We start from the raw sequence: 23,490 nt of genomic DNA, 5'->3' as shown, positions 1-23,490 counted from the left end.
TAGGGATCAAGAATAAGATACAGCCTTCAAAGTCAAGCCCCTAACTGTGACTTTTCTCTTCCTAGGCCCAACCTCCTAAGTGGAAAGCAACTAACATTTCATCTGTGCCCCTCTAAGTCTCATAACAATCTTGGAATGCAAAAATAACTTGAGCCTTCTCCAAGTATCTCCAGACCCTAAGAGTGTCTTGAAAAGTGCATAGTGAAAAATCTTTCTGAAATCCAAAGCCGACTAGCACCTGTGAGCCTCTACAAATCACAAAGAAAGAGGGTCAGTTCTAAGACACAATGGTGCAAAATAGACATCCTCATTCCAAAATGGAATCATACAAGACTAGCAAAGAAAGGTTGAAAGCCAGCAGAGCAAACACCAAATTTTGTAGCTCCATGTCTAGTACACAGAGTACATGAGCTCCAAGCAGCCGACAGGCCTTGCCATTTGCAGCCTACATAAACCCTTCTGGGGTTGATTGCACTCGCTGCATGCCACATTTCTCAATGCACATTTTATGTTCCTGCCATCCACAGATCTCCACTGCTACATAAGCTTCCATGTCTCAGGGGCCGACTGGAGGAACTCCACTATTGCCTTTTATTGCCTGGCCTCCCAGGGTTCCCTTTGCAGCCTAAATTACCTTTTAACTCTCATTGTACATATCTGAAAACAAAACAAAAACCAAACAAAGTAAAACCCCAGTACCTCATAAATGATACCAAAGTCTGCCACCAACTTGACCAATAGCTACACCCCACTGGACCTCTGTCACTTTGACCTCTGAATACCTTGGCAATTAAGAATGGTAAAAATGAATCCTTTGGTAACCCTCTATGTGCCCACAGATGTTCTTTTCTCTTTAGCTTTGCATTTGCTAGCTTGCACGTGGGGTCTTGCCAGATCTTGAGGTATGCTCACGTCATCATGCCTTTGGCCCCAGTGTATAGTAACTGACATTATTTTCATGCTGTATTCTCTTTAGGAGCTAGGCCTCCCTGAACCACAAATTTCCCCAATAATTTCTGTATGTCCTAGTTTTTTAAGTCTTTCCAATCTGCATTTGTTCCCAATTTTTATGGTAAACTTGTCTAATCGTTTCTATCAATATCTCTAACAACATAAATGCTGGGATAATTGTGATTCCTCCACCAGATTAATTAGGTAATAATATTTTCGTTTTATTTTAAATTTTGTATGTATATATGCAGAGAAAATATGTACATGTGTATGAAGGTGACAGAGAAGGCCAGAGCACCAGATCTCCCTGGAGCTGGAATTGGAGGTGGATTTGAGCTACTTACTATAAGTGGATGCTGAACACACCAAACTCAGGTGTTCTACAATATCATTAAGTGTTCTTTACAGCTTATAAATGGATGCTGAACACACCAAACTCAGGTGTTCTACAATATCGTTAAGTGTTCTTTACAGCTTAGCTATCTCTGCAGCCCAAACCATCACCTGTTAACTCATTCTTTCCAAAATGTATAAGGACACAGACAAAATGTAGATAAAATAGTCTTTGTCCCAGTTCCCAATAAAACCAATGTTTCTATTGGAACCTCATGACCATAGCCTTTACTATCTACATGGCTGTCAGAGGTTTTAGATACTTTCAGAATAATTTTATGGCTTCTCTAGTCCAAATTCTTCCAAATCTCCCTACAAATTAATTCCTACAAATCAAAGGGTTTAAACACACACACACACACACACACACACACACACACACGATGAGACTTAGACAACCTGTCTCAGTTGGGGTTTTATTGCTGTAAAGAGTCACCATGACCATTTATAGAGGAAAACATTTAATTGGGGTTAGCTTACACTTTCAGAGATTCAGTCCATTATCATCATGACAAAAAGCATGGCAGCATGCAGACAGACATGGTGCAGGAGAATGAGCTGAGAGTTATACATCTTGATTCACAAGCAGCAAAAAGGAAACTGTCCTACTAGGCCTAGCTTGAGTGTACGAGAACTCAAAGCCTGCATCCACAGTGACACACTTCCTCCAGCAAGGCCACACCACTCCAACAAGGCCACACCTCCTAACGACACAACTGCCTTTGGACCTATGGGTGGTGCCATTTTTATTCAAACCACCACAAACCCTTTATCTCTGGTACCACTTTTCTGTGTTCATCAGACTTTCCACTGCTGTGACAAAACCTGATACAACATACAGAAGGAAAGGATTATTTGGACCCATGGTTTCAGAGCTTTCCACCCATTATGCTTGGGTGTGTTCCTCCTGTATCTCTGTTAAGCAGAACATGATATGTGTAGACTGCTTAACTCACAGATAGAAAACCAAGAGACTGGTAAGAAATGAGGACTAACCTTAACCATGAGATCCATGTCCTTTGTGACCTACTTTTTCTTCTTTTCTTTTTTCATCTACACCCCTCTTCCCCCAACAGTCCTACTACTGAGGACCAGGAACCAAGTGTTTGCATGAATGCAAACATCTCATATCAAAACTATAATGTATAGATAACATAGAAAATATAAAATTAAATATGATGTTGGTTTAATTAAATCGTATATTCCAAAAAGCTAATCTCTTTTCTAGCCACAACTAGATTTCAGTGTGTTGTACAGGAATGAAAAAAAAAACATGTGTTATTTTCCTAGAATTACACACACCTATGTATTGCAAAATCTAGGGTTGCTTAGAGACAAGGGACTGCCAATTCATGAGTGTTTCACTGCAATGTAACCTAGAGAAACTAAGTTTATTGAAAGGCACAAAAATAATATATTGACTTTAAAATATTTTTTCCAGTATTGTCATATTTTTGACAAACAATTGAGCTAAGATGAAGACTTTTTAGAGGCCATGGCGTTTGTCACTGGTACACAATAAGAAGCCAGATACTATGAGTACTTTAGAAAGAATTAAGTGAGTGTGTAACAGCATTTAAAACAGTAAGAACTTATTGCATCTATCCTCTGCTCAAAGCTCATTAAGGTAAGAGAGCCTATCACAGGTGTGCAACAAGCAAAGAAAACCCCACTTATGAGTTTCAATACATTTTTGTGAATTGCTAAAGTAGAAAATACATTTAGTATATATACTACTGTGCTGGTTAGTTTTTTTGTCAACTTGACACAACCTAGAGTCATCTTGGAAGAGATCTCAACTGAGAAAATACCTCATTCTAGATTGGTCAGTAGGCAAGTCTGTGTGACATTTTCTTAATTAATGATAGACGTGGGCAGGCCCAGCTCACAGGAAGAGGTGCCAGCCCTGGGCAGATGGTCTTGGATTGTATAAGAAAGCAGTCGAGGCAAAGAGGCAAGCCACTAAGCAGCACCCCTCCAAGGTGCCTCAGCTCTTGCCTCCAGTTCCTGCCTTGAGTTCCTGCCTTGTCTCCCTCAGCAATGAACTGTGGTAGAGAAATGTAAGATAAAATAAACCCTGTCTTCTGCAAGTTGTTTTGGGCCATGGTGTTTATCACAGTAATAAAAAGTAACCTAAGACAATCGCCATAAGTAAAAGGAAGGAGGGAGAGAAAGAAGTAGAAATCACAGGGAACAAACTGTAAATCAGTGTAAAACAAACTGAAGACCCAACTCCTCATTTTGGATCTACAAAATGCACTAGATTTTGTATTAGATATTTAAATGCTCTTCAGAGTCAAGCATCTGACTTTGCTTTTCCTTCCTGAACATCTCACTTCCTTTGCCTGCCGAGCCCTGACCAGCCTCTGCCCACCACACCACAGCACTCTGCTTTCCCCTTGCAACAGCCTGGTTAACCCAGAAGGCCCAGTTTTGTGTTTTATTTACTTTTGTTTTGTTTTAACAAGAACGTCAGTTCACATGTTTTCCTGTTGGCCCGGAATCATAATTTGTGTCTGCTGAAGCCAAATTTTTTTTGTGTGTGTTCCTCAGTGCTTGGAAGGTCCCTTCCAAGGATCTGACACAGGTTAGGCTGAGAACAGTCTTTTGAGGAAACAAATGATTGTAAAGCCACTAAGGAACAAAAATACTGGATCATATAAAGTCTACTAACCATTATGATCTGGGTCTGATTTCTGTCTTTTGTTCTTCCCCCACCTTACATCTGAAATAACATTTACATGTGACATATACTAGTTATAATAATCAGAAGAACAGGATGGCTTACAGAAGGTAGCAGAGGGGGGAGTGTGCATCCTAATAAACCTGAACATCCCATACAGGTGATATCATGCTGATTATCCTCCCCTCCCATGTCTACAACCATTTATACTTTGTTTTAGAGATACAGTCTCACATAAGTTTGAATGCCCATTGTCCTGCCTCCACCTCACCTCTAGTGTGTAGATGACAAGCATACTGAGTCCAGCTCTTTTTTTTTTTTTTTTTTTTTTTTTTTTTTTTTTTTTTTGGTTTTTCGAGACAGGGTTTCTCTGTGTAGTCCTGGCTGTCCTGGAACTCACTCTGTAGACCAGGCTGGTCTCCAGAAATCTGCCTGCCTCTGCCTCCCAAGTGCTGGGATTAAAGGCGTGGGCCACCACTGCCCGGCTTAGCTCTTGATGCCTTTGAAAGAACTATGCTCAGCCTTGTTTATCAGATGGCAAGGTCCAGCTCCTCTTCTACTCAACTGCACAACTGAAAAGAATCTAGAGAACTTCCACCTCTCTAACAGGTAATGAAAAGCAACATTTCTTAACCATAGATCAGAGGTTCTCGACATGTGCATTGTGACCCCCACCAGGGTCGCATATCAGATACTCACATTATGAGTCATAACACTGGCAAAATTACAGTTTGAAGTAGCAGTGAAATATTTATGATTGGGGCCATCACAGCATGAGGAATTGTATTAAAGGTGCAGAGCCTTAGGGAGGTTGAGAAGCACTGCTACAGGTCTTCCTCTAATGGATGTTCTTTTAGGATTTTAAAAGACAAAATTCATATAGACCATCTGCAACAAAAACAAGCATGCTGCAATGCTTTACATAATTGCCGATTCCTTGATTTGATGACTGTACCACAGTAATGGATGAGGTAAAAGTAGTCATAAACAAACCATTGATCCCCATAGTTGGGGATAGACAAAACCCAAATTTCAATAGTAATATGATCTTTCCCCTTCATTCTTCACGTAGTTATATATAAGCTTCTCCTAGCAGGAGAGGAGATGTTATAACAAGAAACAGTTGTTAGCTTTTGGACCATTGAGACAATGGACTCAGCACATGGCAGTCCCCATGCTGGGGACTGAAAGGCTGGAGCTAGAGAGATTGAAATATTGAGACCTACATAACATAGTTCCTGGCCTCTGTTCCACATTTTCTATGAAACTGTAACACTGCTACAGAAAATCTTCCTCATTTGGCCAAACTATAAATAAGTCCATTGTCCGTTTATGACTACCTTTTCAGATGTGGCAGGATTGATAAATGGAGTACCTTTGCAGCAGCTTCTAACTCCATGTAGTAATAGCAGACACGCCTTAAAGTGCTGGCCTTTATTTCTTTCCTAAGACTAACCCAGATCAGTGTGAGTACCAGCCCAAAATTAGAGCATATGACAACAGATAGCCTTGTCATTGTCAAGATATCCATTGTTACAGAATGCAACAGCTTTATATAGATTCTAGAAACCTCTCCACTGTCGTTAATGATGTTTGTACACTGTGCACTCTGTGACCTCTACTCCAAGTCTACTCTGTGCCTGGGTGAGGACAGGAGATATAGTAAGTAAAAATATTTGAAAGATAAACCAAAAAAGAATCTAGAAAAAATTATATTCATAAGTCAATGACAATCACTGAAGCAGCACCCTAAAGTTCTTCTTATTTATTAACTCCACAAATAAAAACAATACATCCTTAAGCAGGTAAGTTTTTATTGTCAAATTGGCACAACTTGGAGTCGCTTGAGAAGAGGAAACCTCAATTAAAGAATTATCTTGATAAAATGGATCTGTGGCTGTGCCTGTGAAGAATTGCTTTGACTGACTGATGTGGGAGAGCTCAGACCACTGTGGGTGGCACTATCCCTAGGCAGGTGGACTTGGTCCGTATTAGAAATCTAGCAGTGAGTAAGGCCAAGAGTGACCCAGTATACAATGTTCCTCCATGGTTTTTCTCTCAAGCTCCTTCCTATCCTGACAGTCAGGAGAGAAATGGTGACAGATAAGATCTACATTCCACAAGATGCAGTTTTCTAGCTACATTTTTATTAAAAATTAATTAACCCCAAATATTGGCAAAATACAATGAACACAGAGCAGCCATTTCCTGGTGGCCCAGGATTTCTGTGCTCTTCCTCTAATTTCAGTTTAATTTTTGTAAGAGGACTTCTTTTCCAATTGTTTTATTGATGGCTATGAACCTAGAATTAAGACCCTTATAAATACTCTCGATACAAGACTTAATAAACTCTTGATCTCATAACTGTCATCGTTACTGTTGAGCAATTTGAGCTGACCCAAGGGAAGGTCATAATAATTCAAGTAATTAGGGTATTGTGGCTGAGTGTGTAATCTAAGCACCTGGGAGGCTGGACCAGGGTGATTATTGTAAATCCGAGTCCAGCCTGGGCTATGCAAGTAAGTCTTGGAGTAGCCTAATCTACATAGCAAGATTCTGTTTCAAATAAACCAAAGAGGTTTTTTTTTTTTTTTAATAAATACTTATTTTACAAATGAGAAGTAGTACATTTCATTCCAAGCTAAAACTGATGCTTTTCATCTGCTTCTTTTTTTTATCATGATTTATATTAGGTCTGAGTATGTTTAAAGTTCACTTTCCATTTCAAAATTTAAAATATAAGACTTACACCAAGATTAAGTACTTCCCAATGAGTCTTAACTAACCAGTCTCAAGCAAACATCCTGTTCTCCCTCGTCTGGTCTACTTTTCCTGTTTATTTGTCTCTGTCCCCAGCACAGAACTTAACACAAAGAGTTAACACTTATATGGTATTATAACCACCTTATTTTACAGGTAAGGAAACTTAGACATCAAAAGATTAAGAGGCTGCCACAGCATGCCCTGTGCAGCAGTAATGGAGCTGGGATTTGGCCTCCAAAACCTTGGCTTAAGTACCTACAGCTGCTGGCTCTGCTCCACTGTCCCTGCAAATAGTAAGGGACTGTGGGTTTTGGTTTTCTTTCCTTTTTCCTCTCTTTGTCTTCCCTTCCCTTCTCTGTGTATCAGTCCCGTCCCCCACCCCTGGTTGTCCAGGCCAGCCTTAAACTCTTTGGCCTCCCAAAAGCTGTGATTACAAGCATATGTCCCTACATCTGGCTTTCCCACCACCCATTCCCCCACCTCATTCTTTCTGAGACAAGCTAATTTGTCACCTAAATTGTACAGTCATTGGAAGGCAGACACAGAATTCAAGATTACAAAGCAAGCTTTGGTGACATGAGACCTGTGTCAAAAAGAAAAAAGAGGGAAAAATAAAAGTAAAGAAATGCCTAGGACCTTGATAAAGTACACTGTGTCTGAGCTGAGAAGGTGTTCTAGAGAAAACAGTGAAGTTTGGTTAAGAAGGGCAGACCAACCCTGAATATGTACAGTGCCATCTGATAGGCTGGGCGCAATCACAGACTAAAAAGGCAGAAAGGATAGTCTGCTGAGTACCAACACCCTTCCATGTACATGCAATATGTTTAGCTGCCCATGCCCCCACCGCCCATATCCCACTGCCCATGCCCTCACTACCCATGTCCCCGCTGCCCATGCCCCCACTGCCCATGTCTCACTGCCCGTGCCCCAGCTGCCCGTGCCCCCGCTGCCCAGGCCCCCGCTGCCCAGGCCCTTGCTGCCCGTGCCCCCGCTGCCCGTGTTCCTGCTGCCCATGCCCCCAATGCACATGCCCCCGCTGCCCAGGCCCTCGCTGCCCATGCCCCCCGCTGCCCGTGCCCCAGCTGCCCAGGCCCCCGCTGCCCAGGCCCCCGCTGCTGTGCTTCCCTGCAACGATGGACTCTCCTCTGAGCCCTGAGCCTCCTATCAGACATTAGAGGAACCAGAAAAGTAACAAATAGGCACAACCGTGGCTCAAAGTTCTGATTCTCCTGTCTCATCTTCTTGCTTGCTGGTACCTTGTATGTTACCAGGCTTTTTTCATTGCCCAAAACTCAGGTTCTCAGGAAACACTGCCTGTTAGAATGGACTTCTAGGTGCTCTCTACCTATCCACGGGTACATCTCTATCTCCTCTAACCTCAGCCTCAAAGTCAGCTTGGTTCTGACAGTCATTCTAGACTCCCCACCAGCTCCTACATCCTTTACTGATAGCACTTTTTTACCCAACCATCAGTTGGCCAAATCCTGAACCCTTCAAATGATCGGTAAAGAATCAATGAATTCATGAGTCTCTTCCTGAATTGGAACTGAAGCCATACACCAAGCAGTCTAAAGACAAGGAGGTATTTTAGAAACTGCTCTTAACTAAATTGAAAACTTTATTTTACCTTTTGTAAACTGACTATGGCTATTTAACAACTGCTGCCTTCACTGTTTTTAAGTACATGAAAACTGCATGTGTATGCTGCTAAGCCTGGTATACATTTAATGCTTAAATGATTTAAAGCAATCCTGTGAGGTAAGTGACATTATCATTACTTGCATCAGGAAAAAGGGCTTTTTTTCATTTGATAGGAGGCAGAGAATTAAAACACTAAACTGTATAGGATGCATCTCTTGCAAACCATACTGTATTTCTCTCTTTAACAATCTGAAATCACACCTTATGACTTCCATCATAATGGTTATGGCATAAAATACAGCATGAATTCCAGACCTTTACAATTCAAGTAAAATCCCTAAATTAACATTCACTTACCATGAGGATACCTGTGACTTTTTCAGAAGTCATAAGAATGTTATGAAAAGCTCATAACTTTTTTTTTTAGGAAAATTATTTTTGTCATTTTGTAAATTAGTATGGATTTCACATTTAGACTACACTTATTTCTGTTTTTCTTAGCTATATGATCATGTTAGAATGTCTGTTTTAGTTCATTCTCAATTCTGAATATTTGTTTGCTTGATAAATAATAGGTGCACATTTTGACAATTCAAGGATCAATTGGATTTATGCCAAACTCAGATGCTGAAAATTGAAATGCATAAAATGCATTCCAGGCACAACTCCTTCGGCCTTGTTGTGTCCTTTCTGTAAGATATGCTAGGGCAATGGTGGGTGGCACTAATCTTATGGTAGTAACCAAAAACTATCTGATTTGCCTTAAGGCTAATTATTTGAGATGAAACCCATAGCTAATACTGGGAAAGCTCATAACTTAAGAGATTTTTACCAAGTACATTTGACTGCACTTGCTAGGTGTCTGAGCTAGACGCTGGACAATGAACAAGTCCGCCTTCTCACACTGGCAGGCATCAAAGTATTCAGGCAACACAGAGACAAGGATGGGGCAATGAGCATGGTGCCCTACAGAGGCAGTCCATTGGTACAGACAGGCGATGTGGCATGGACCATGTTCTGTGCATGACTAAGATGGAATTGGTGTTGGCTAACTAAAAATTGGAAGAGGGAAGTGTGAAAGATGAGCTTCTAGGAAGAAAGGGAAATACTCCTTGGCACTTAAAAAAAAAAAAAAAAAAGACAAGTCAAACAGTGGTGAGCACTGAGTGGATGGATAGGGACAAACGACCATCAGTAACACTGGACAGATTAGTTTAGCCATGGCACTGGCAGAATCTGAGAGATAGCTTTGTGGAAATGACATTTTCGTAGGGGATGAGGTGGTGTCTAGGATGTGGTTGTGGGATGAAGATAGCGGTAACACCCATAGGAGCCCAGAGGTAGTAGGGTCTGGTAGGTAGGGTTGCACTGAGAGGTACACACAACTGCAGCTAGGTGCTGAGTGTAGGTGCTGGGCTCAGGCTTAGGGGAGCATTCTAAGTCACATCTGCAACAGAAATTACCTAAAGGCAGACACATTCAGGTGGAGCTGAGCAGAGCCCATCATCCTATAAAAGAAAGGCAGGAGTGTGCTTTTCACAAAGGAGATCCTAAGCCTCCAGAGGCAAGGCATGAGAGCTGACTGGAAGACACATACCCGCTGTTCATCCATCCCAGGTTCTTCGTTTCTGGAAGCACCACGCAAAGCTGAACACATTTCCTACCACACACTCTTCAACAGAAGCTCATCTACTTTCAGGAGGCAGGCTCTGACTGACTGACCCCAAAGCTGTCAACGCCCCCTTCAGGGAAGGTCCCTGCAGCGCGCCTCAAGGGAAGGGGGGCCATCCCTACAGCCTACACCACTCACCGTGCAGGAGGGCGGCCCTCTTTCAGGCCAACCTCAAGTCATCTTCCTTCTCTTGCAGCAGAATACCCGGGAGCGAGCTCAATCCAGCTCCAGTCCTGACACCTGTTGGTTTTTCAGTCAACTCCTTTCCTGGCCCAGAGAAGGTGAACCAATGCTCACATTTCTTCCTCCGCAGCCTCGGAGCTCAGCCTATCAGGAATGACAAGGCTGCAAGGTACAGCAGCGCCATAGCAACGGGTGACGCCTGCTCTGCTACCTTGGCAACCAGAGAACTGCATGGTGAAACTCAGGATGCAGGGACCTAATCTAGGCATTGTATCCTACCTAGTCAGAACAGCTTTGGCAACCACAATAAAAAGGGAATTGCCTCAAGTGTTCCAAGAATTTGTATAAACTGCAAATTAGTTCTCAAAGATTATAGGGAGAAAGGATACACATGCTTAGTTTCTTGTTTTGGGGTTGTGAAGGGCCTGAAACTTGATTTTGGTGCGAGTGGGGGAGGAGGCCATGAATTCCAAGACAGTCTACTTAGAATCTTTTAGATGGCACATAATTACTTCAAGCTACTACAGCACATCTCAGACAGAAAATGCTGAGAGGACACATTAATTATACAGACATAAAAGCTCTCTATCAGACTCCTGTCACCAGATCATTTGGTAGCTTTGCAAAATGACACAACTTTTTCCAGAAAGTGCATAAAAAAATAAAAATTAAAAAAAAAAAAAAAAAAACCCGAAATTTCGAATTGCATTAAAATTGCTTTTTAAAAGGCACAACATAATCTTTAAAAGTACCGAATTAACTCCGTGGTCAATTTTTGGTGAGGACAGTTCCTAAGAATGTCATCTCACTTGCTCTTCACATTGTCTAGTCATTACTAGTGTTGTAAATGAGAATGGCCCGAGCAGCCTGGCAACTAGTTAAGTTAAGGAGAGAGGGCAGGACCACTGGTTCTGTAGTGTTAAACACAAGGCTGTGACCTTGACAACACCCCTGGGCACAGGGCCCTACTCACTTAAGTATATATGATACTGGGGCTTGGGGTATCTCAGCACTCAGTAAGCATTTGAATTGAGAGCCAGAAATTTAAAGGTAGTCTGGGCTACATGGCACACCACCTCAAAAAATTAAATCGTAACAAAAACCAAATAAGAATTTAAAAGTACAGTTGTATACTAAAAATGAAGCATGGGAAAAGACACAGAGCACTAAACTTCAGGGCATAAAACCCCAAGGCTGTTGCTTTCAACCAAGCCAAAGAGGTCATAGAGTTGTAAAGCTGAAGTAGACTACAAAGTATTTCTATAAACTCCTAACTACCAAGCAGGGAGTCAACGTGACAAGCTGAAGATTGACTCTGTCTTCTGTAGGATATCAAATGTGCTTCCTATTTTCTACTTCTCTATTAAATAAATGTGAAATTAATACTTTGACCTTCCCTTTGCTCCGTAAGGCAGTATGACACCCTGGCTCTGGAAGACAGATGGTTATCTCCAAACATGGATCCACCATGCACTGTGCAGTAAGTATCCATGACCCCACAGAAGCTCCAACATAAAGATTTATGACTATGGGGGCCAAGCCTGAGCCATGTTTCCTATCTTGTAATACAGTTCAATCCTAGGAGACTTACCTAGGATTTTGGTTTTTTTTCCTTTACTACCTTGAAATGAAGTCTAAACTATACAAAGTAAAATGCATTGAGTCCTAATTATAGCATAAAGTAAGAAAAACTGGAGAGATGGCCTAGTGGTTGAGAACATTTGCAGAGATCATAATGCAGTCAGTCAATGCAGACCTTTAAGTGGGCTATTGGGGGAAAAGCAGTAACAGAAACAGTTTTGCAAGCACTGGAAGAAATCTTGACTGCAAGCAGAAGAGTAGCAGGCCCACCCTGAGAACACAAGACTGACCAAGAAAACTCACCTCAGATCAGGCAGGCACTACCACAGCAAACAGCCCTAAGTGATAGATCCCCCTCCTGGTAAACAACAGTAACAATAGTCCTGTGTGTGGCAAGTGTAAACTATCTTTCCCAAGTGTAACAGAACTCTCCAAAGCTGTATTTTTCTTCATCTCACTCCCATGGCTTAACAATTTTACAGTGAGACACAAGAAGTTTCTTGATGTGAAAAACAAGAGTGAAGTCAATCTGAATCAAGAGAGACCGGCCTTGAGTAGAGAGGTCAGTGTTATCAAGAAAATGATAACACACCACTGAGTAAAGTTTCTAAGTTTAAAACAGAAAGCAAAGTTGGACTGGCATTTAAAATGAACATTACCTTCAACATTTCCTAACTATAAAAAATGCCATTATAAAATCATTTTTTTTCCTTCTCCTCTTCTTTCTCTGTCTCTCTCAGACATAAGGACTGGCGGCAGGAAGCAAAAGTCACTCATTTCCCTTTCTCCCCACCCACAACTTAAACAAACAAACAAAAAAACAAAAAAACACAAAAAAACATTTGCAGCTCTCCTAATAACAAAAAAACCACAAAAACAAACAAACAAACAAAAAAAAAACCACAACAGCCAACAACTTGCTATGTAGACTTTTATTGCTCTTTCAACTTTCAATAACATCTACAAAAAATAGTTTTCTCTAACAATTAGGAAACAAATGTGAAAGGCAGGATGGCTCACATCATAGACTCAGGTAGAGACGTGTACTTCATATAGATGAAAAATATCAGGTCTACAATTTATTTAATTGACTTTGGATTTTATTACAAAAGAAAATACCATTGCAATTATAAATGTCATAAAAATTGTAACTGTATTGAGAAGTTACACCAAGGTATCAAATATTATATAAATGGACAATAAATTTAAATTTTAATTTAAGCCTAACATAGTAAACACTGGAAGACACCTTACCCCTACAAAGCCAAAAATCTTAAACAAGGGAACAAAAGAAAAGCTACAGAACAAAAACAATTGAATGTGCAAAAAATATGATTGGAAACCACAGAACTGGGGCTTACACTCTAAGTACATACAGGTTAAAATTTTAAAATAATCTTTACATGATTCCTTTTGACAATTTACTTTCCAGAAAGTTAAAAGAGACCTTACAACTTAAATGATCACATCTTCTGATTAGAACACTATTTTAAAAGTTGAATGCAGCTTGTATTTAAATTTGCTTTCTAAAAATAAATAATTGTTGGACTAAATGAAGACAGTTCGTGTATTTGCACTACAAATGATAACAATAATGGAACCTACATAAATAAATTTCAGACATGTAAGTTACTTAAATAAACTACTTGAGTTACAATGTTCTATTAATGGCTCACATATCCCACTCTGAGCACGCTGTCAGGATGCAGATGCTGAGCTCCTGAGCTGTACACACTGATGAACTACAGGAAGCTCTGCCCTGACACTCCCCTGTCAGAGACCACTCTTCTTTTTGTACAACTTTGAACCTGCCTTTGTGAGAGGAAAGCCAGAACGCTTAGACTCAAGCCAAACCTTCCAGTGTGTGGAAGAAACAAACACTTTGGGGATGAAGACAAGAGTTAATGATTCTCAGCAGTAAACAAATCTTTATAAATACATGCATTAACACACAAAAACGTTTCATCCTACGTGTCTTAGAGAAAGCTTGGCAAATGTGAACATTGGTACGCCACGAGTTTTAGGAAAGTTAAGAGGAGTGATTTCATACACATACACAAACACTCACACAATATTTTAAAGACCTTGTACTTCACTTTTGCATATCTAATATTATTAAAATATATATAGAATTACCCCTTTAACATTGGGAAGCTAGTTGACTGTTTTCTCAAAAGCTCCTACTTCAGATTGAAATAGCAATAGAAGGGAAAAGTTTCAGATAGTTAACACCAGGCTTCATTATAGTCTTTGTAAACACACATCTATAAATAAATAAAATATGGTGGAGGGAAGAACGTCCTGAGGTGGCCCCATGGCCGTGGTGTTCAGTAGCACTAAGCTCCATCTGAAAATCAAGGCATCTAAGAAAGTGCAGGGCTGTGTGTCTCTGAACTTATTCTGTAAATGGGTATGTACAAGTTTAATTATTTTGCACCTTGAGGTAAATCAGTACATAGCAATTACTACTGCTCATATACACCTATTTAAGGCAGCATTTAAAAAATCAATATATATACTAAATTATCTCTCTTGCTGTCTTGCAATGAATGTTATATTCATGATTGTTATTTTCAAAAATAGCACAAGAAATGTAACCACCTGAAAGAAGCAGTAAATTACCTTTGCTCTTCAGGGGAGTAGTCATATCAGATCACTTTGTCAGTCAAGTAGTCAAAAGAAAGCAGAAGCCATTAATAGCCAAAACCACAGTGAATCTTAGATGGAAAGTATTCTGTAAGTCATGTCCCCCGGACTGGATAATACATATACAATATATATATAATTAAATAAATCACAGGAAGATTATGATATCGGGTAGTTTTCAGTTGAAATTTTAAAATCACTTCCTGTAAAATAGATTTAACCCTTTGATGTCCTGACATATGGAAATGGTATGAGAAAATTCTCGTTTGGGTACCTCCGGGGTGAGGGTGGGTTATAATTAGCAGCAAATGGAAACTTTGGAAATCAATGTGCTGCTGAGTGAAAAGAAACCACTTCATCAGAGGTCACCTATGACCATAAGCAGCATGGTGACACTCCCTATCATATGCTAAGGAATTCCAATAGAGCTCCTTAGATAGTACCAGATGTTGCCAACTGCTATTTTAATAAGACTCCAACTATGTGATCTCAGACGAGGGAATTACATTAATTGGTACATTGTTTAGAATAATCTAAAATGATTTCAAACTTGATAAAAATAGTTCACTTTAGGCAATTCTATGCATTTGATCTAAAAATCAGTTTCCTCATACTTTTGTAATTTAGTTTGCAATGGCTAGAGAACATTAGAATTTTCTTAAAACATCTGCCCGAACCTTTGCGTTCTATCACCTTCAGTGTTTCTGGAGTTTCTCACCATTTCTGTGTGTTATCTATGCTCTTGCCAAATCAAGTTTCATGGCCCCAAACATTCTGTCCCAAAGGTCAAAACAGCATTCACTTATTCTGTGAGGAGCTATGAATATTTGCTACATGTTTAAGAGACAGCTCAGAAATACTGGAAACTCAATGCTAGCACAGAAAACAATGCCATTGATCTGAGCTGTACAGCAAATATCCAACTTCCTTTTAAAATGTAAATATGGCAGTGCTTTATACTGAGGATGTAAAATTTGTCACCTGCTGTCAGGTAATGAACAGAAATGCAACTGAGCACCAAATATCTACAACAGGAACAATTTACCCTATTATTTGTTACTGTCTCAAATATTTATATATTTAAGTATCACATCAATTATAATAAATAATTTTAAAAGGAAATTATGGATAATAATCAATTAAATACATTGTATATAATAGAAAGAATAAGCACAGAAAATGGAAGGTAATTCTTACAAAGGAACAGTGATCACAAGCCTACTTGAAAGGGTGCTGACTTTTTATTACTACTTACAACAGAAAGATACCTGAACCTGACACATTAGATCACCTAAGTAAAGAAGAACAAAGACAAAGAACAGTGGGACTCTGGTTTCTAGGGAAGTATTGAGTACCGGAAAAGCCTTGCCACAAAGGTAACAAAATTTAACCATTATAATGGGCACTTCATAGGTTTTAAAACTGAAAATGTTATGACTTATGTGGGTCTTAAATTAGAAGTGTCATAAAAAAAATTTTAACATCTCCATCAAAATGGAAGCTCAGATATCAAAGTTTTAAACTTTAAAAATAACTCCTAAGACATAAAGTTCCTTCCTAAAAAGTCTCCATTAATTTATGATCACCTCTCTGTTCATCACCTGTGAAGTATGATAGACAGTTCCATGAAGAAAGCCCACAGAGAAGCCAGGACATGTCATTTTCCCACCACATGGGCAGACTCCTTATTCTACCTATAAACACTACCAAAAGGGAAACAAAAATCTTTTGAAATTCAGGTCCAAATTTTAAGTATATAGACTAAGTATGTATCACTTAAGGTTGATATGATTTGATTGCCACTGACAGAGATTTAAGTAAAGCAGACTGAACGAAATTCTCCACATCTTTCTATTGCATAACAGAAAGGCTTTACCCTCCAAAAAAAAAAAAAATAAAATATATATATCTATATATCTGGAGTAAAAAACCATGTACCTCGTTTGTAAGAGACCACTTCATTAATGCAGTCTCCCTGGTGCTCACAACAAATATCTGACGCTACTTGAAAAAGCCCCAAAGTACTGTTATACATAATGGCATGGCACATGTGCTTTTTATACATATATACGTATAAATATATATACAGATAGGCATATATCTCTATATATTCCTTTTGGTTTGACTTTACAATGAAGTTTCAGCATCCATGTATTTTTTTGATGGTTCATCTTCGAAATTTATTGTCACACTCACAGGCTTTTCAGGGCTGTTTAAAACAAACAATGAGAAAACAAATTATTTTTAAAAGAATCAACTCTAAATTTTCAAAAGGTCAACAAGAGTATCTCCAATATACTCCTGAACTGCTTGCTAATACCCATTTTTAACTTGGTATTATAACCTGGCTGCCTTTTATTTCTTATACAATCTTATACGCGGATATTATATTTTTTGATCACATTCACCCCCCACTCTCTCTGAACCCTTTCCTGTTCCTAACATCACTTTTTTAGCATGAGTAAGGGGAGGACAGTTTATTTACACATGTGATTTTGAACAGAGGGCCCACCCACATGACAAGCTAAATATAAAAGATATATACTAATATTACCACACAGCCTTTATTTTCACCACAACAATATTAACAATCCCAGTCAAGGGTGCTGGCAGAATGTGAATAGGAACTAAGTGAAGTTCAAAGAACTGAAAATCTTATAGGCTGAAGACAGAAACTGAAAGAAGGAACAGTCAAGCTTAGAACATTAGAAGTAAAGATCAAAAATATATGATGAAGAGTTGGGCGTGCTAGTGCACACCTTTAATCCCAGCATTGGTAAGCAGAGACACGTACACCTCTGAGTTCTAGGACAGCCAGCGTTATACAGTGTGTTCTAGGCAGACCAGCGCTACACAGTAAGACCCAGTCTTAAATTAAAAAAAAAAAAAAAAAAAAAAAAGGAAGAAAAAAAAAAAAGAAAAGTTGGAGATAGAGCAGAATATGGACTTTATGAAGAGAAAAGGAATGAATACATAAATACTTATCACAAGGTAGAGCTCAAAGAGAAAGCAGTTGCACAGAACAGATTGAAAAGGCCAGCCTGGAATTACATTAACCTAGAACCTGAAATAACCAACACTCAGAAAGCGCCTGGCACAAGCCATATCTTGAAAAACACTTGCAGTATATGAAAAACTGAGCACTTCCAGGAAAGTATCTTGTTTTTCCCAACATAAGAACTAAAGTTCTAATATTATCAAATAAGGTTCCTGAGGTCTCAGGACTTGAAGTGAAGAAAGAAAAACAACAAAAAAGTACTGTATAATAAGAAATGTAAGAAAAAAAAAGAAAAAAAAAAAAGAAAAAAAAAAAGAAAAAAAAAAAAAAAGAAAAGAAATGTAAGGAAGGGCTCAAAAGTTTCAATACATGATTCACTATAAAACTGAATTATATTTATTCATATACATGTAAATATACACACATGTATATCATATATATACAGATATATATGGTGATAAAAATGGTTTCCTGTGTGTATGTGAATTAAATTTCTTCCAAATTATCATCCTGAGAATAAATCTGTAACCTTACCAAAAAACAAATAAAGCAAAAAAAAAAAAAAAAAAAAAAAAAAAAAAAAGGAAAATAACTCTTTATTCTTGAACCAAAAGAAAGCATATTTATTTATTCACTTATTTATTTGCTCACACATGTATCTATGTATCTATCTATCTACCCACCCACCCACCCACTCATCTATCTATCTATCTATCTATCTATCTATCTATCTATCTATCTATCTATCTATGTATCTATCTGCTTGTTTATTTATACTAGACTCTTGCTATGAAACCTTGGCTGTCCTGGAACTTGCTACACATAACACACCAACTTTAAACTTGGGTCCTTCTTCTTGCCTTTGCCTCCCTCCTGAAAACTGGAATTACAGTTGTGGGTCACTATGCCCAGTGGCATTCATTCATAATTTTTAGTAACTTTCTTTTAATTTGAATATAATTATATTCAGTTGAACCTGTAATTGTGACTATATATTCAATTTCTTAATATAATTATATTTACAAAATATATATGCACTGCTAGGCAGAAATTATTATTATTGTTATTATTATTATAAAAAGGAAGTCTTTTTGTAAATACAATTTTACATTTAAAAATTATAAAACATAATCATCACAATCCGCATCACAACACAATTAAGATAGAAGAACAGACGAGATGGGGCGCATTCAGGGAGTTATGGCTGTAGAGAAGATAGAAGAACAGATGGAAGAAAAGGTAGTGAAGTTGGTTTTGTCCAGCAAAGAGAATATATTTAGATACATTAGGTAAATTACTGAGTGAAAACTAGCAACAGTTCCAAAGGCATAAACAGTTATAACTACCTCGAGTTAGGTCTGGTTACTTTGGCATTCTCAGTATTCATGGAAAGTGCCTTCCACTGTGCAGTTTTGGCCATTTCATCTGATATATTAACAACTGAAGGGTCAATACTGAAGAACAAATACACTTTTTGGTTAGTATCCAGTATTTGCAAAAGCATTAATGTTGTCATTTTTATTAGCATTAAATAATTTCTTGTTTTCACCAATTTAAAAATTGAGAAAACATTTGGCATGCACTTAAACTAAGATGTAACAAATCATTATAAACTTAGAATTCTGTTATCAAGTCTTCACAGAGAAATCCGTGTTCCTTAAACACATAAAATTATGCAGTCATTTTTTTGGTAGCAAAATTCACTTGTAATTTTTCACTGCAAAATTCAATTTGGATTTACGTAGCTTGTCAGCAGTGTTCCAGCCACAACACCTTCTGATCATCTAGACTGCATTACTGAGATAACGTAAAAAAAACAGCTTAAAAGCCTAAAAATAGAGATTTAGTCAAAACTCTTACAACTGACACTCTCATCAACTAAAAATTCACAATATATAATTTAAAAAGACTCTTTTCTTTTACAAATCATTTTTTTTTTAATGGTGGAAAAAAACACACAAAAAACACAACTGAAAATGAAGCTTGTAGCAATTTAGCAACAAGAAAAAAAAAATGAACCCACTAACTTTTAACTAGATATTCCCATAGTTTTAGTGTTATTTCACCAGTTGTATCAAAATCAAAGAATAGTAATAATGTCCATTTACTATAAAAGTCAAACATAACCTTTCAACATTTCTATGAAATACTACAAAATGATGTCAGACCCCTCAATGGAATGATCATACCCATAAATAACATGTGTCCAATGTTACTGGTCACAAGTAATATGAATATTCCATAGACAAAGTTGCAATATATCAACTAGCCCATTTTCTTTACAAAAAGAAAAACAATTCATGCAAACAAGATCCAAACACAAATGTCACACTAGACCATATTAATGAGATGGGCAATGCAAGCTTGTAGCTACAGCTACAGGAGGCAGAGGATGAAGCAGTAGACCACAGTAAATCACAGGCAGTTAGCAATTCAATTAAGATCCTGTCTAAGAACAAATGTGGGTTGGTGTGCTGGCTAGTTTATGCCACCTTGACAAAGTGGAGTCATTCAAGAGGAGAAAACTTCAACTGAGACAACACCAGGCTGTAGGCAAGCATGAAAGGCATTTTCTTAATTAGTTATTGATGGCAAAGAACCATTTGTTGGTGGTGGTGCCTATCCCCGGGCTAGTAGTCTTGGGTGCCCTAAGAGAGTGCACTGAGTAAGTCATAAGATAAGCCAGTAAGCCAAACTCTTCCATGACCTCTCCATCAACTCCTGCCCTGACTGCTTGAACAGTGATAAGGAAAAGCAAGAAAAAATAAATCCTTCCCTCCCCAAGTTGCTTTTAGTCATGGTGCTTGATCATAGCAATAGCAACCCAGATTTTAAAAAGTAAGGAAGTAGCTGAGTGGGGCTTGCCAAGCATGCACACAGTCCTAGACTCAATACCAGATACTACAAAAAGAAGAAATTAGATGACATTAAAATAACAGGGTAATACTCATTATCTTATAAGTGACTAGTACTTTACTTCCACCTCTGTTCATATTTTACATCCTAATGTTTAAGCTGGGCATGGTGGCACACACCTTTAATCCCAGCATTCTGGAGGTAAAGGCAAATAAATCTCTGTGAATTGGAGGACACACTAGTCTACAAGCTGAGTTCAGGTCAACCAGGGATACACTGTAAAATCTTGCCCAAACAAACCCAACATTAAGACTGCAGAATAGTACCACAAAATAGAGACAAAGCCTTGGAACAGTTACCAGGCTTTCACCACATCAATCAAATGTTCAATGGCCAGCCTTCTAACCTGCCACTGTGCTTACCCTGCAGAAACATTTACTCACCATTATTTCAAAGAAATATTACATGCCTTATCTATACACTTGACAGATGTAAAAAAATACAAAATAAAATTGTATCGTACCTATATTTTAGGGTTTTAACTGGAATCTGTAGGAGACTCCCTCTTTCGAACGGAAGGTGCACAGTATCCCCATCATCCTGAAGCATCCGCTCAGCTTCCTTTAAAGCACAGACATGAAGAGATTACTTCCTCCAAAATATCTCTAGTAGACTCTGTTACCAGAAATACCCTAAATACTTGGATAGCCAAACTGACAGCATTATTTAAACAATGTATCTGTCCTAACTGAAAACTTCTTCTGGCAATATAAACACATACTTACAGCATGAAATTACTTGCACAAACTTATTTCCCAAGGAATACCTCTATTTCTGAAAATAACTAATGCTGTGTAAAATCAGTATGACTTAAGTCTGAACACTAGTTACCATACATATATAGCAAAGAAGATAAAACTGAAATCCCATGTCTCAACACAGTGCAGAATAAAAGATTTTCTACTGAGCTTGAGTTTCCTCAGTAACACTGAAAAGGCATGATTCTTTGTTTTAAGGAAACATCTGTGGATACAAGACATTTTTGAAGTCCAAATGTAACTGTGTGCCACTATCCCTCCAGTAGTCCGGTAGTGATAAAAAGGTATCTCTGACACTGAAGATGTCCCTTGGGTGGGATGTCATCCTAGGTTGAAAACCACCTGAACAAAAAACATGAACTAAAATTATGACCCACTGATAATGGAGAAAGACCCAAAGCACAGGGACGGGAGTACTCAAGCTCATCTCCAAGACACTTGCACTTTAGTTTTGGCCTGGCTCTCTGGGCTTCAGATACATTTTTCCCATGATGTTTTTCCTCCCTTATAGCACAATAAGCTTTACTCTTCTCTGTCTCCCACTCCCCTGGCTGGAATAAGCCCCACCTTTTTATCTCTTCTGCCCAGCCATTGGCTGATAGACAAGGAAGAGAATAAAATGGTGTTGTTTACACAAACATGAGACAGAAGATTCTTTATGTAAGCATTACAATATCCAGATTGAAGCAAGTTATGAGGGCAGAAAAATCAATATTTGAAAAACACAAGGAAAATCTTTTACACACTGCACAGAAACATTAGGCCTACATGACAATGTACCCATATTTACAGCTACCATACTCAAGTCCCAGCATTCTTTGTAAATCAAATTTGTAAATCAAATGTAGATTTGGATAAACTGAAAGACAGTTTTAGAAAGTTTTCCCCACACAGATAATGTTCATTTTTGCCTGTATTTTCTTCCTACTGCTTCTGTTCTAACATGATAGCTGGGGTTTATCAGCTATTCTGATCCAAACAATAAATCTGAAAAATGGAAACTACATGTTTGACACAGGGAACAGTGACACAGAATCCCAGAGAAAAAGCAGTAAGAAAATAGATCCCTAGGCATTTAAAATGCATTTTCACTTTTGTTCTTTAAATTATATGGTTCTGAACCAACTAGCATAAAAAGCAAGCAACATAACCTGCTTATTTTATATATTTTGCAAATAAACAATATTTTACAAGATAAATAACAAATAACTTACATATTCATGCATTCAGTGTTAAGGGAATCAAAATTCTTTTATTTTAAAATCAGAACCTCATTCAAGTAGTTACAATTGACTATTCTTGTTATAATTCTGGCTGAGAAATATATTCGTTTCCTATCTATATTTAAGTAACACCAAGACATTTTAAAAATTAGTACTTGATATAAGCTAGAGTCTTCAGAGAGGAAGGAGCCTCAATTGAGAAAATGCCTTCATAAAAATCCAACTGTAGTCAAGTCTATAAGGCATTTTCATAATGAATGACTGATGTGGAAGGCTCAGCCCACTGTAGGTGGGGTTACCTCTGGCCTGCTGGTTCTGGGTTCTATAGGAAAGCAAGATGAGCAAGTTATGGGGAGTCAGCCAGTAAACAGCACTCCTCCATGACCTCTGCATTAACTCTTGCCTCTAGGTTTTTGCCCTACATGAATTCCAGCCTTTACTACTTTTGAAAATAATTGTGAATGAAATAAACCCTTTCCTCCCCAAGATGTTTTTTGTCATGGTGTCTAATCATAGCAAAAGTAACCCTAACTAAAATAATATTGAGGAAAATACTATAATCAACAAAGCAATATTCAGTTTCTACTTCTAATTTAGTAATAGAATAAAAATAGTTTAAAAGCAAAATATTAAATCCAGAATAAAGTATTTATTTTTAAATATAACTGTGTAGATCAATTATTGGTGGTATATAATAGTGAATATGAAAACAAAAACCAGGCTAAAGAGAAGGCTCAGAATGAAAAGGAGCCTGCTGCTATACAAGCCTAACAATTTGATCTGCCCCTATAAGCCATATCAAAGTCAACAAAACTGACTTCTAGAAGTTGTGCTCTCATCTCCAAATGTGTTGTGGCATATAGGCCTCCACATACACATCTGAGCATTACACAAAAACCTTAAAAAAGCAGCCAGGCATGGTGGTATGCCTTAATTCCAGCTACTTGGAAGGCTGGGGGAGAATCTTTGTGCCCAAGAATTCAACAGCAGCATGGACAAAACCCCTGTCCCAAAACATACAACAGTTTGAGGGACTTATGCTTGATTATGGGTTTATTTGTACGTGTGTCTCTGTGTATGTA

The 23,490-nt window shown here is 38.2% G+C and overlaps 2 protein-coding genes across 12 annotated transcripts in view; both read right to left on the bottom strand.

The window, feature by feature from the left end:
* Nek10 (NIMA related kinase 10) overlaps positions 1 to 10,423 on the bottom strand; it is a 176,329-nt gene extending 165,906 nt beyond the window's left edge. For both annotated transcript variants that reach the window (XM_076931584.1, XM_076931585.1), the window contains exon 1: positions 10,242 to 10,423. The gene's annotated coding sequence lies outside the window, so the exon portion shown is untranslated. The remainder of the gene's footprint in view (positions 1 to 10,241) is intronic.
* A 2,361-nt stretch (positions 10,424 to 12,784) lies between these two features.
* Positions 12,785 to 23,490, bottom strand: part of Slc4a7 (solute carrier family 4 member 7) — an 89,075-nt gene continuing 78,369 nt past the window's right edge. For all 10 annotated transcript variants that reach the window (XM_034497712.2, XM_034497716.2, XM_076931583.1 and 7 more), the window contains 3 exons: positions 20,891 to 20,988; positions 18,858 to 18,965; positions 12,785 to 16,722 (listed from right to left, as the gene is read on the bottom strand). In XM_034497712.2, coding sequence (XP_034353603.1) covers positions 16,641 to 16,722; positions 18,858 to 18,965; positions 20,891 to 20,988 — 288 coding nt within the window. In that variant the 3' untranslated portion in view covers positions 12,785 to 16,640. The remainder of the gene's footprint in view (positions 16,723 to 18,857; positions 18,966 to 20,890; positions 20,989 to 23,490) is intronic.

This window comes from Arvicanthis niloticus, chromosome 3 (genome assembly GCF_011762505.2).
Source record: "Arvicanthis niloticus isolate mArvNil1 chromosome 3, mArvNil1.pat.X, whole genome shotgun sequence".
Taxonomy (NCBI): domain Eukaryota; kingdom Metazoa; phylum Chordata; class Mammalia; order Rodentia; family Muridae; genus Arvicanthis; species Arvicanthis niloticus.
The sequence above is the reverse complement of the archived record's forward strand: the minus strand, read 5'-3'. Positions and strand labels throughout refer to the sequence as shown.